General features: G+C 38.4%; 1 protein-coding gene across 1 annotated transcript in view; it reads right to left on the reverse strand.

The window, feature by feature from the left end:
* LOC114069650 (sodium channel protein type 5 subunit alpha-like) overlaps positions 1-14643 on the reverse strand; it is a 43104-nt gene that overhangs the window by 11352 nt on the left and 17109 nt on the right. Inside the window, 10 exon segments of the mRNA XM_027906590.1 lie at positions 2197-2351; positions 2995-3109; positions 4405-4524; positions 5417-5869; positions 6572-6925; positions 8087-8239; positions 8361-8590; positions 9185-9287; positions 11145-11336; positions 13451-13645. Coding sequence (XP_027762391.1) covers positions 2197-2351; positions 2995-3109; positions 4405-4524; positions 5417-5869; positions 6572-6925; positions 8087-8239; positions 8361-8590; positions 9185-9287; positions 11145-11336; positions 13451-13645 — 2070 coding nt within the window.

A 14643-nucleotide genomic window follows, 5' to 3' on the forward strand; every position in this document is an offset into this window, starting at 1 on the left:
ATTACAACCATTTCATATTACATTGTGGGCAACCACTTAGTTTTATACTTAGAAGTAAAAAATTAAATTGTAAAATGAGTTCAATCTCCTTTTCAGGTTGTTGAAAAATCACATACTTTCAGGTTTTTATGCTTGACATTGCAAAACATGTCTGAGGACAGGCAATTGTGGCTACCACAGTCTGGCTTCCCAAGGTAGTTGATGAGTCATCTTTTGTCAGCCTGCAGAGTTGTAATACACACATGAAAAAATACGACAACCTCCTTATCTGGAACTGTTCATTCCTGGAGTTACAGGTCTTTTCACCTAAACCTTGACCTTGAGGTTTTAGGAAAATTTTTTATTGATTCCTGCTGTTCACATCAGTGTTTGCTTGTGTTTAATGCATTTGTTGCCTTGGTAATTAATTTTAAGTGTTTGATAGTGCCAATTCACTCCCAGTTCCTTTTACACCTTGCATTATTTCCTCACCAAGCCTCTGGAAATGTATTTATTCCTCCTTTCAAGCACTTCTCCCCTACCTTATCGCCCCATCTCCACTTCATTTAGGTATTACAGAAGACCTGATTTGCCTCCCTGCAGTTAAGACATGCCTAAAAACCCAGTCTAACTGGCCATGGGAAAGGTGGAGCAGGAGCACAGACCACTGAAAAAACATGGAGCAGAGATGCTCCAATATGCAACCCAATAAAACTTACGCACTCCTGTTCTGCAGTGTTAGAAAACAGGGATACTTTTTCTAGAGCACAGGGGTCTTCCAGCTGTGCCACAATTAGGAGAAATGCCTACAGAGCAGAGCTGTCTCTGTGTCCATGGGACTGTTCATTTGAGTGTGGGTAAATGAGAACTTCTGACATTCGTGCACATAAAACGATTTACCATTTCTGACCTTTTTTTCCTGAGTAAATTTGATAATGTGTCCTTTTATTCCCTGCTAAACCTTGGCTGCCTTCATCTCCATCTACCAGTCAAACCACCTGCTCACTAGCAGTGATGTTTTTTCAAACTTCCAACTACTTTTTTCCCTACCTTTTTAAAGTTTCTAGCTACTCTTAATTTCTGCTACTTAAGTCAGAAACTACTTGAGTTCCTGACTACTCTTCGTTTCTCTGAGCACTGAGCACTCACCATGGACTTTTCTGTGCATTCTTTCTGTGATCACCATCTGATTTACTTTCCTTTCAAGGCATGGACACCATGGTGTTCCTTTGTTCTAACTGGTTCAGAAAATTCCCTATCAGCATAAAACTTTATAAACAAACAAAACAAACAAAAAATAGAAAAGTCCCTTTTTGCAAGCAATCAACATTTGTGAAATTTCCACTGTAAAACATCTTTGATGGTGCTGTTTTCTTATTTGCACCTGGGTACCAAATAGCTTTGTGTTCAACTTACTCCTTAATGTGCTGTAGGATCTGACTAACTCACTTTCCTTCCTTACTTCAGCTTGGTTCCACATGAATAGAGAGGAGCCCTCATAGGAATACCAGGGATCTCCCTTGGAGATTCTGTCATGGGAATTCTGAAGCAGACAGTTCAAATCTATGGTTCAGTGAACAACCTGAAGTTAATGTACACAGAGCAAATTTTATTTGGAAAATTCTGACATTTACCATATAGATCCCTTTCAGACTAACTGGTTATGTTCCTCCTGCACCATAAAACATTCTACTTAACAAATCACTTTTAGTAGACAGTGAATATGCTTTCAAATCATAGAAATTCCTTTATTCTTGAGTGGAAATGGATCTGATCAGGGTAGCAATGAAACATTTCCTCATCTATCAGTTTACAGCCAACTTCAGTTTTAGATTCTGATCATAACGCTTGGATGATTTTGAATCTACATTTTTACTAAGCAGTTAGCTTGCTTTAAACATTTAGAAGTGCTATCATTTTATTTACAAGTGCTAAGTAAATGCAGACTCTAGTTTAGACTTGAAACTAACACACAAATGTATGAAGAACTATATTCCTTGAAAAGCTACAATTCCATGTATTTAAATCCATATAGTTTAATGTCTAACCCAAATGGGGGAAAGCCTTATCACTTTTAAGGGATACATGTATTACACTCTTATCTCTCCCTGCTGGAAGGAATGTCAGAGTAGAAGAAATCAATCAAATACTGTTTTTTGTTTTTTTTTTTTACTGACAACAATCAATTCAAAATTAGAGAAATTAAATGCAATTTACCAGTGCTGCGCTGCTCAATACTATCACAAAAATCATAAAATATTCAAACCCGCTGTGATTAACAATTCTGTAGCAGGTTTTCCTGAAGTTCCACCAAGTTCTGCCTGGAAACTTAGTGATATCCACTACACAACATGGGAAACATTTACCACAATCTGAAAAAAGAAAGAATAGTCTATTGGTTCCATGGAAAATGCTGAGACATGAAATCAAGAAAGTATAAGACATCTTAAAGAGAGCTTCTACAGACTAGAGAAAGAGTGAGCTCTTTTACCCATGAGGTGGTGCTATGGTTGAAATGATCTCAAGCTAAAGAAAAGAAAAAATTTGCATACTAAACCATTCTCTTCTAATAGAGCAACTCACACATGGAAAAGAAATAAGCTTTTTGCCCTTCTGCAGAAAGGCTTGTGGGCACCAAAAAAAAGCACCTCTGCTTCTGTATATGTTTATTATCTGCATTTCTTCTTTTTGTTTTGGAGAGAGAAATTACCTTACTAGTAGGTTAGTCAGTTATTATTTTTACTGATCATTTCACTTTACTGCACTGCAGAGACATTACAACTACACTCCCTGTTCACTGCTTTCCACCAGAAACACTCTTCAGGAATCTGTAAAGGCAGCAGGATTGAACCATGAGGTCAATGGAGTCTGAGGAGATGTTCAAAGGTAATCAAAGGTAAATGTCAACACTGGGATGAGCAGGAAAACAGATCCTGCTAATTTGGATATGTTCTAAGTGGATATTTTTCAACACTGGTTCATTTGGTGTTAACACAAAACAGAAAAGATTCCTACTTTCTCCAAAACAGTCCTTAGGCAGGTGTGAGTTTTTAGTCTGGGAAAACATCTCCAGACCAACAGCTGGATCCACAGTGCTGGCTTCAGAAAAGCTACAAGCAGCACCACATTTCTGCATGGGAGAAGGAGAAAGAGGAGAACTTATTTGCTTTTCATTAGTAAGGTTAACAAGCCTAATATAAATGAAATTTATCATCCCCCCGCCCTCCTCTCCAAAAGAATTCTTATCTTATTGTTGCTAAACCTACAAAATGAAATTACAAATAATGCAACAGAAAAAGCCAATCCCTACTTTTGTTTCCACAGTTTTAAATTTAATAAGTTTTGTGGTTTCTTCTAGTCATCTTAACAGGATGTGCAGAAAGAAGAGGACTTTCTTATGCTACAGCTTTGGAGAAAAGTCTGACTTCTTCAGGCCAATCAAATTCTCTTTTTGTTTTCAGAGGTACAAACTATGATGGTGAGCCCTGGCAGGATAAAAATGTATATATGGTCTACACACCTCAAAGAACTGTCATTACTGGTAGGTAACCTACTCACTTATAAAACTATTTCTTTATAAAATAAGGAAAGTAAGTATAAGGAAAAAAGAATAAAGAAATCTATCAGCCATAATGTGTAAGTGCCCTGTATGGCATGGAAAGGGAAGGCATGAGGACATATATAAGAATGGGAAGCCAGAAGAAGGGAGAATTTCCTCGGTCAAGAGTCACAATGCTCTACACTAATCTAAGGTCTTATGGAATCTTCACCATAAACAAAAATATAATTATTTAAATCAATGGGCATTTTAATATTTTCAAATTGTTTATATATAAATATATTTCAGCAATGTATAAGAAACAAAAAGTCTGGCAACTGTGCCTAAAAACAGAAATGCTAATGGGGTTAGACTTTTGGAGGTAATAATCCAGAAAGATGATGAACTTCTATTGAATTTTCTGGATCACTGGGGGCAAGCCCTGATTCCCCACCTTTTTTTGATATGGAACTGTACTGTATTAGAATATTAGAATGAGCTGGGTTTCTATACTAGAAGAAGCATGGTTGTTTAGGGAACCATTTCGAGAGAACACATTTTTGCATCCAAGAATGACAGCAAACAGAATTATCCATAGAAACGAATAGCATCTCTCGGACATGCTTAAAGAAAGTGTGGTTCTTGGTTAATTTCTGTTTACTTATTTTGTACAAAATAATACATGAATTACACCATTAACCATGGTTATTGATGAGAGACAAACCTCCATGCAATTAGTGCCTCTGGAGTGATATGCCACCTGCACAAGGATTATACTTGCTACTCTTCAGAAAATCCCAGCCTGTCCTGTCATTGCTGAATTGAAAAACAGCTGTGACAGTCTGAATCTCTAGCACATTCCACAAGATTATAGAAGTTAGAATTACCTCTTTTTGCTCTTGCTTTTCGTGTGTTACTGTGAAAACATGTATAGTTTCAGGAGTCCCAGAAATCTGACTGAAGCTGCCTGAACTCCGCCGCTGTTCTCGATGTCCTAATGTGTCTGCCTGCAGGAAATAATGGAAACCTTCCTGACAGTCATTCTTAAAAGTCAGAAATCTTTAACAGAATCTAAAACATGCATAAAATTCAGAATAATGGAATCACAAAATCAATGGTTTAGGTTGGAAGGGACCTTAAAGATCAACTAGTTCCAACCCTTCTGTCATAGGCAGAGAACCTTCCACTAGTATGTTTTACTGGGGAAATGTATCATTCCCCAAGAAATAAATTTAGCCCATAGATGGATTTCTGCCTCCAATTAACCTTTGCAGCTGGACCCCAACAGCCTCATGTTTCCAGTTACAGGCAGAAGACCTAAGTGATCCCAGACAGTTCTCAGTCCTTTTGTATCCACAAATTCCAAGAAAGTCCAGAGTCCACTGCAGCAGGGAACAAGGTTTTGTCATCAAATGCTTCTGGAATATTGGAAATGGCCACAGATGATTCTAAGGTGATCAGCTATTTTTGCTTCTTTGAGAACTTGTCCAAAGACATTCCACTGGCATTGCTTCCTAATATGACCAAACCCATAGGAAATGGCAGCTGAGAAGTGACGTATAAGCAGCAGCAGAGGCCTGCCTGCCAAAACGTGTAAGACAAAGGAGACAAAAAGAAGGAATGTCCGTCTTGATCAAACTTCATTTATCAGTTGACAGCAAGAGATGGAAACAAAACAGACCAAAGCAGAATTATGGCCCTCCTTGAAGAGAATGGTGATAAAGTGGGTATTCAAAATCCCTTTGGAAAATGAAGACTATTTGGTAGTCCTTGCAATAGAAGAACAAAGAAAGTAAAATGGCAGAAATTACAGAAGGGATACCATTTACTGTTGAGCCTTTGAGATGGCAATTACAGATGTAAGTTACAGTATTTGTTTTAAATATGAATAGTTCTTACCTGCTTTCTGTGTTCTGTTTCTGTGAATACAATGTGCTCATCATCACTTTGGTCACTGTAACTCTCTGCTGCTGCAATGGGAACACAGGTACTGTGACTGCTGGAAATGTCTTTGTATTTCCATGACATTGAGGAATTCTCTTCATTATGGTGAAACTCTATGTCAAAGCCATTGTTGTCTATATATTTTCTGACATCTGTCATGGCATAATTATTATCCTCTAGGTTTGTGCCAGAAATTTCTACCAAAGTCTGTTCTTTGTCTGCTTTTTTGAGGCTTCCTTTCAATTTTTTGCCACAAGGATCCAGAATTCTGTCTTTCACAGACTTCAGGCCCTTGTAAATCCGTGCAAGGGCAATCTGACATTTATTCCCTTCTCCAGGTTCCTCTTGTCCCCCTGAGGCATAAGTATTCAATGAAGTCAGCAGCAAGGCAATGAATAAGTTGATGACCTTAAAATAGTTAAAGTAAGTTAGAGGCACTACTGCTAACAGAAAAGACACTTCAGAAACCCTCAGTCTTGCTTTCATCAACCTCTGCCATGAAATTATTTACTATTATACTGCAATATTGTCATAGTACAATATGGCCCCTTCTGGAAGGAATGGCAGGAGAAAAAGGAAGGAATGAGGGTTTGGGTATATCAAACATATTTTCACCTGCTCTGATGTCCATAATGTATGAGGAGATAGAAATGTTGAAAACCAGTAAGGACACATTTGAATAACATCACCATCAGAAAGGTTCTGGTGTAGAGCAACAAACCAAGCAGATGAAAAAGATTTTGTCTTCCAGTACATTTACATTAGATCCACTATATGTCATAGAAACCAGAAAATCTGGGTAGGGTAAACTCTTGATAATACAAAGACAAGTTGATAAGCATTAAAAGCACTGAAAAGCTGGTTATTTGATTCTATCAACACGAAAGATGCTTACATCAGACACCACATTATCAGAAGCACTGCACTTCTATACTCTGGGTAGAGGGAATAATTTTGTATTGCTTCTACCTCTTGTGTGAGAAAGAGAAAATCAGTGGAAAAGAGAAGAGTGTGAATACTCTTGAAACTATTAAGTTTGCCTCTGAAAAAATCAGTTGCCAGCGAAACTGGGTGCATTCAGTAGGGACTTGGAATCAGCTTAAAACTCACCACCAGGTTTCCTATCACCAGGACTAGCAAGAAAATGGTAATACATTTCTCTTTTCCAGCCACTTCCATACATTCCCACATCATTTCAATCCATTCTCCACATAATATTCGGAACACAATCAGGACTGAATGACTGAAATCCTTCATATGCCAGCGTAAATTCCCACTGGTGCTTATTTTATGGATTTTGTTTTCATAATCACTGCCCAGAAGCTGCATTGCTACTACAACGAAAATAAATACAGTGATAGCCAAAACCAGAGTGAGGTTACTCAGAGCACCAAATGAGTTCAGAATTACTTCCATAAGAGTATTTAAGGCTGGCCAGTACTTTGCCAATTTGAATATTCTGATCTGTAAATAAAACACAAGAGAAAAAAGGAAAGGTCAAACACAGCCTAGAAATCACAGCCCACATAAAACCCAGACCCTGCATTTATCATGCTGCCTTTACTGCAGTAACATCCTCCTTTTTCCCCCACAGAAAGGCATTTAATCATTTTGATGCAAAAGTGCTCTGCTTAAGCTCCAGCAGTTAATGTTATTGAGAGCAGACAAGTATCAAAGGAAGGTTTCAAATTGTTTGTGCTAACTTAGATACAAGAGTTTGACAGTCTAATAATGTTAACTGCAATAAAATTAACAGGTATATAATGAAGTAAGTCTTGGGTACTTGGAAAAGGTTATGAAATTACTGAGTATTGGTCAGATGTAGTAAGATAAATACCTTTTTGTACCTGTCACCAAACAGATTTAAAAAGGGTCCGAAAATCCAGATAGGACCTACCCCATGTAGCCCCATGAGTAAAAAGGAGGAATTCAGTCAAATTAGCATTCAGGGCTGTGAAAATCTCTCAGTCACGATACACAAGGGGAAACAGAATTCACTGCATTTCAAGGCTTGTGGACTGAAATGCTAAGAAGCATTTTGAAGTAATTAGTAAATTTAACATTAAAAATGTGCCATGAGGACGTAAAAACAAAAGTAACATTATAAACAGACACCTCAGAATGATTCCTCTTTTTCCCTAGAATGGAAGAAAGCACTGAAGAGCCCTCAAGGCCAAGACTAAACCCTGAGAAAAGCTCTGTTATTTCACAAATCTCAGCTCAAAAGGAAAAGCTGTGAAGGAACCTTTGCTATCCTTAAGCTCAGGAAATATTCAGATAATATCTGCTCCTGATTGTAGGTCTGAGGTGTAGTTGAGCAGTGCCACTGTACAAACCTAACAGGGAACCAGTGAACTCTCTGCTGAGTCAGATCTCCCTGGGAGCAGACTGTGCCAGAGGATTTGTAGTGTCCAATATACACAGTATAATAAACATATTGAAAGTATTCTTTAGTATTAATTTAATATTCACTTGAATGAAATGTTCATGTTTGCTTCCTACTTACCAACAAAGAGAACTGATTTGACAGATTCAACAGTAAAATGATGAGAGGGTATTTCCCTGTAATCTTTTACAAATCTGTAGCATACACATGCTTTTAAAAAATAATAAAGAAATCATTACCAGACTGAAAGGTGCGAGATCAGTTCCAAAGCTCAGTAGGCCAATCAAAACAACCAAGCTATCAAAAACATTCCACTTGTTCTGAAAATAGTAGTAGGGATCTAGAGCAATGATTTTCAAGATCATTTCTAGTGTAAAAATCAGGGTGAATACCTGGAAGGACAAAAAAGAAATTCAGAAAAGGTCACTGAAGAAGTCTGTCTCCTTATGGTACTGTTCCAGTATAAATACAGGGTTATAACTCCATATCCACCCTAATGTAGACCTCACTTACCTCATCAGTGTTAATAATCAGTTCTCTGGCATTTGATGACAAGGCAGGGTGCTGTATAGCCATTATTAAGGTATTTAAGATAATGCAAACTGTGATAAAGAGATCAAAAAATGGATGCAAAATCACCAATTTCACTTTCTCTTTGACTGCTCTCCAGAATGGACAACAATTCCAAATTAGACACTTTTGTACAAAACGTTTCCACAATGCAGGACGTTTCTCTTTTGACCCTAGCAGAGAAAGAAAGTGACATATGAATAATTCTATGTGAGAAAGACAATCAGTCAAAGATGGAAACAAAAAATCAATCTCATGTGAGAAGAACTGCATCATTGAAAAACGTTGTTTCACACTATTAAAGGATGATAAAGGATCTGCATCAAGGAGAGAAATCACTGTTTCAGGGAAAATGGCAACCTGTTTCCTGTGAGTTGAATCTGCACAGCCACAGGTGTCCACAGCTGAGGACAGGGTTATAAGTGGGGTTGGAAGAGAGCTCAGCAGATCTGTAGTGCAATCCCCTTCTCAAAGCAGAGTCAGACATCAGATCAGAGACTGCACCACCTGTTCCTCTGAAAATGGGCAAAATTTCTGCTTACACACATTTTGAAATTCTCTTCTTTCAATCAAGTTGGTCAGGCATGATTTGCCCTTGGTTATTGCGAGTTACAGACACAATTACATGAGATATGAGAATATTTATGTTACTGAAATTTACATTTGGTGCATAATTTCCCCTCGTGGCTTTTAGAATAATGCTGAGTGTTTGAGACAGTTTGATCTCTCAGGTCACATTACACAATCCCATAGGAAAAATGACTTACCTGAAAGATCTGCAAGAATAGCAGCTGCACTCATTAACCTCTGTCTTCGCAAAGGATCATTAATAGAGTCCACTGACACATCATAGGACAGCAGGATCTGCCTCTTTGGTTAGAAAGACAACAGAAGAGAATATACCAAGGGAATAGAAAAAACAGGCAATACAAAAATTATGTCCAGCATGAGATAAATATGCCTTTTTAAAAACACATTGAAGTCAAGTAGTTAATTAAAATTATTGTTTTTTCCAGCACTACCAGGCCTATCTAGATCTCTACTAATATTGAACTGCCCAAAACTAGGAATGGCACTACTTTTGTTTTCTTTAGAAGCCACAGAATGCTCAGCTCAGTGCTCCTGATGAGAGCTCAAGGACAGACAGGCCAACACCTGTATCTTATGGGATACACTGAATTATTATCAAATATTCAGATCATGACACATTAACACACACACGTTCTCAAGATTAAGTAGACAGTCACATAACACGGGCTGCAAAGAATATGTGAGACTGAGACAGAGAAAATAAGAAAGAATTTTACTGCAATTTCACAGAATACCCTGAGTTGGAAGGGACCCACGAGGACCATCCAACTCCAACTCTTCATTGAATGGCAGGGACAGAACCCATAGCCTTGGTGTTATTAGCCCCAGGCTCTAACCAAACAAAGATTCTGGTATCAGGAAGGATATAATTAGACCTATCAGTTGAGAGGGAACCTTGACAGACTGGGAGTGGACTGACTTACCACACTGTAATAGTTAATAAAAGCAAAGATGAATAATTTGCTAATCCAAATAAATTTGTAATGTCAGTGATTAGTTTGAATTGCAAGTATCAAGCCACAATGTTGTGTTGAACGAGTTCTGAATGCAAGTTTGGGTGTGCCTGTAAAATGTGGGTGGGGGGAAGTTGTCCAGAGGAACGGAGAAGGGGAGTCTGCCGTCTTCCTGCTGTCGTCTGGGACCTACCACTGTCATCTGAGCTCCACTTACACGGGAGGGGATAACGGCACATATAAAAGACCGATGCACGGGTTTTGGCGTGCAGACTGTTGGGGGAACAGGAGTTTCCCCCGGTCTCCCGGCGCGCTGCTTTGCTTATTTGCTTTTAATAAATTTCTACTATATTTTAAAAATATAGTATTTTTTCTGAGCCCAAAAGGCTCATTTAGACTATTCTAATCACATCCCAGTTCCCAGTGCTTTCTCTAATGGTTGGTGTCTCGTAAGACAGAAACACATAAACATTTGTGTGCCAGCCTGACTAAAGCCCTCGGTGTTCTTGTTGAAATTCACAGCTGCTCGGAAGCATTCAGAGTTAGTGCTTTTAGAAAGGAACAAGGGTGTTCACCAACAACTGACCTGGTTACTGCTGCTCATCTGTCTTTAGCTGAGGGAAACAACTGGGGATGAGAAACTGGGATTTAAAATAGAGTTATGCACCTGAGAAATGGACCATTCAAATTTTATAAACTGATTAAGTCCTACCAAAATGTTTCTGCCTGATATGCTTTTTTTCTCTTTGACTTGGCATCTTTAGCCTCTTTTGGGGTGAAAGCAGAGACAACATTGTTTGAAGAGTCCTCAGTTGCAGGAGAGCCACAAGTAGTTGCTACATTTGTTGTAGATTATATTTATTTGACTAATAAAAGAACTCTGTGTCAGAGCATTTCACACTGTTTGAATTATGCTCTAGCTTTTTCTAATTTTTTTCTTTTTTAATATGAAATTATTTTAATATGAAATACTAATATGTACTACTGACAGCCACTTACAGCTTCCCTTTCAAGTCCATATGTGCTGTCTCAAAATACAATTTTCAGATGGCTTTAAAAAGTAAGTTAATCCAATGAATGCAAGAAGGAAAAAAAAACTGCAAAGAAAGAAAGCTTTTCTGCTCATTGAATTGTCCTATCACACCTCAGTCTAATGAATATATTTTCTATTTCAAATACTTACAAGCTCCTTGGGGCAGTGACCAGGCTGTGAATGAAATATTTCCTCCTCTTTCTTCTGGTCAATGGAAATTGCATTTTGTCCTAAAATAGGTGTTTCCTTATTACTCTCTCTTCCTTCTGAATTTTTCAAGTCAGCAACTGGCATTTCAGATCCAGCCTGCAAGACCTTACTGCTTTCTCCTGCAGCCAGCTCCTGTAAGAGAAAAGGCCAAAGGTCTGTCTATGAACAAAAGGCAAATGACAGCACACAGACTAGGATATAGTTTTTATTCATGAGTTTCTACTCATTAAATTGTTATGCTGTCTGAATGCTTTGCACTAACAATTCCTAGCTTTCTAATATTAAACTGTTATAAAAAGACAGGAGTACAAAATTCTATTCACAAACAGAAAGACAAAACAGGGTTACTTGTCAGTGCCTGTAATTAAAGTTTGCCCTTGTCAGTTGAGATGTTTTGTCTCTGAATTACAGAATATTATGGTGTATCCTTTTCCTTCCCTTTTCTTGCTTTGAAAAGGTCCTTGAGTCCAAAGACAACACAGCACTAAGGGCTCAATCTAAATCTTTTCCTTAAATACTAATCCTGTCAAAAGGAAAACAGAAGGAAGAAGAGCCTAAGTAAAGCTTGGCAAGCTGGAATGTCAGGCAGGGAAACATTACAGACCTGCCAACAGCTGTGGAGGAGGAACTTGGTAAAATGGTGAACACCTTAATGATGAAATTGGATAGTTGCTAGAGAATATTTGTATGCCCCCTTACAGATCTGACTTTTCTGACTGTAAGCAGTAAATCAGAGGTATCTCTTATAAAAAGTTACAAGATACAATAGGTCTTACCAATAATTTTCAACCCATCTTGTTGCCCTAGCTTAGAGCTTCACTTCTGGTGGATGAGAAGCTCGAGATGAGCCAGCAGCGTGTGCCTGCAGCCCAGAAATAACTGTGTCCTGAGCTGCATCACGAGAAGCATGGGCAGCAGGTCAAGGGAGGTGATTCCCTCTCTGCTCCCCTCTCATGAGACCCCACCTGCAGTGCTGTGTCCAGATCTGCCCCCCCCCCAACAGCAGCAGGGTTTGGACCAGCCCAAGGGCACGAAGATGCTCTGAGGGCCGGAACACCTCTGCTCTGGAGACAGGCTGAGAGAGTTGGGGTCATTCAGCCTGGAGAAGAGAAGGCTCCAGGGAGACCTTAGAACCCCTTCCAGTATCTAAAGGGGCTCCAAGAGAGCTGGAGAGGGACTTCTTACAAGGGCAGGTAGTGACATGACAAGGTTTTAAAGAGAAAGAAGAGAAATTTGGATTAAATGTTATGAATAAATTCTTTCCTGGGAGGGTGGTGAGGCACTGGCAAAGGTTGCCCTGAAAGCTCTGGATGTCCCATCCCTGGAAGTGTTCAAGGCCAGGTTGGATGGGGTTTGAAGCAACCTGGTCTAGTGGAAGGTGTTCCAGCTCATCCTGATCCCTTGTGATCCAAACCTGTCCATGATTCTGTGACTCAGTGATTAAATGATTATCAGAAAAAACAACAGGTGATCCCTGGTCCCTTACAGACCAAGGCAAGAATGATTGGAACAATACTATGTCAAGAGGAAACACTGTGGAAATCTGATGTGTGTCTATTAACTCTGCAAAGCAACAGCAAAGAAACCATTGCAGTCTCTGGATGTCAGTGTGGAACTTTATATGGAACCAACAGCATTATCCTGGCTAAAGACTATTACTGCTCTTGTCAACTGATAGACCTCCTGCATGCAGTCACTCAAAATGAGGCCTGACAACCTTTAAAATGCTGAGCGCAGTGGCTCTTGGAAGGCTTTTTAATCAGGCCTGAAATCTATCAGCACTGAAACTTCCAACTTTTGGGAACTGCAGAAATGACAATTTTCTCATGGATGTAAATGTATCCACTCCTATTTCCTTCATGAGACTGCACAGTAATAGCAAGAAGGAATACCCAGAGAAAGGAATTTCTGTCCACAGCAATAGTGGGAGTGTACAAGAACGGGGAAAACCATGGAGTGCAGCACCTGTGCAATACCATAAAAACTACAAAATTGCCAACAAGCCATTCCTATACAGTGTCAGGTCTGCTAATCCTGAAAATTAATGATGGGGTTTTGTATCACAGAGATGTTTATGTATTCAAATAGATATATACATACACTCATGCATTTATACAGACACAAAGAGAACTGAAGTGTGAGAAGGTATTGTAAGAAGCACATGTTTAATTCAAAACATTATTTCCCTAATTCACATACAGAAGAAAACAAAAAGAACCACATATGATACGTAATAATTTACAAACCTGTTCTTTCTCTAAAATTTCTTGGACTTCCTGAAGTAGTTTTTTCTTGGCCTCTCTTTCATCAAGACTAGCTGCGTTTTGCTCTTCATATGCCATTGTTACCACAGCCAAGATCAGATTGAAGAGATAAAAGGAGCAGAGAAAGTTGAATATCATAAAAAATAAAAAGCTGATCACTCCAGATGTACGGATAACCTGTGAGGAAAAGGTAAATATTGTGATATATTCTTAACAAACTAACATTTACAGTACGATTTCAAACTAACTTTAAACAATTTCTTTTCCTGTGCTTTACAATGGGTTAATATACTGCACTATTTTCATTAAACAACAGTAGGATCAGCCTCTGGTCCAAGTTATACAGAATGTCTAGACATGCACACAGTCAAGAGTTCTCTCAGCCTTGAAGTAAACACATTTGAGCTCCTCAAATCCTCTCTATGTTCACACCACGTTTTCTTTCTGTGTAACAGACCATCTTAGACATTCATAAAAATACCATAAACTGCACAGAAGAATTAATAAGACCCATTCCTAAAATTAAATTAAATTAAATTAAAAATCTCCCAGCAAATCAGGCATATGAACATTGGAGGTTAAGTTATGAGAAGAAAATTTCAGCTGTAAAGAGCTACACAGGTGACTACAGAAGAAACTAATGAAACTCAGAAATGGAAGCTAGGATTACCTAAACAACCATGAAAGATGTTAGAGTTACAGAATCAGAGACAATATTGAGATTAATTATCTTATATTTATTTAAATGGCAGCAAAGCAGGTGGCTCAAAATTGAATTCCAAGACATTCAAATGACAAAAAGAAGTTATATCTATTTTAAAAAAGAAGCCTTAAGTTAATAAAGGTTGATGGAACAAAAAGTTAAAATGGACAATATGAAAGTTACAGAACAAGGCAGAGGATAATTCTTGTCTAGCAAAGGCACTGTATAGACATAATGGATCCAGAGAGTTGTCTACATGCATTTTTATATCATTTCTGCAAAAAAAACCCCACCAGAACTGAAAAGTTACATTCAACTCTTGCAATCAAAACATCAAGCCTCCACATTTTTAGTATCAGTTGTCAAAAATGATCTGAAAAAAAGTGTTGAGCCAAAAGGTCTGCTGAGGAGTCAGGACTTAAAAGGAAGAGGAACGGAGAAGGCAACAAGCCCTCCCACTCCCTGCAGCAGC

This window comes from Empidonax traillii, unplaced genomic scaffold (assembly GCF_003031625.1).
Source record: "Empidonax traillii isolate 1590-97213 ecotype Southwest subspecies unplaced genomic scaffold, ASM303162v1 scaffold1325:size547790, whole genome shotgun sequence".
In the NCBI taxonomy this organism is placed as follows: Eukaryota; Metazoa; Chordata; class Aves; order Passeriformes; family Tyrannidae; genus Empidonax; species Empidonax traillii.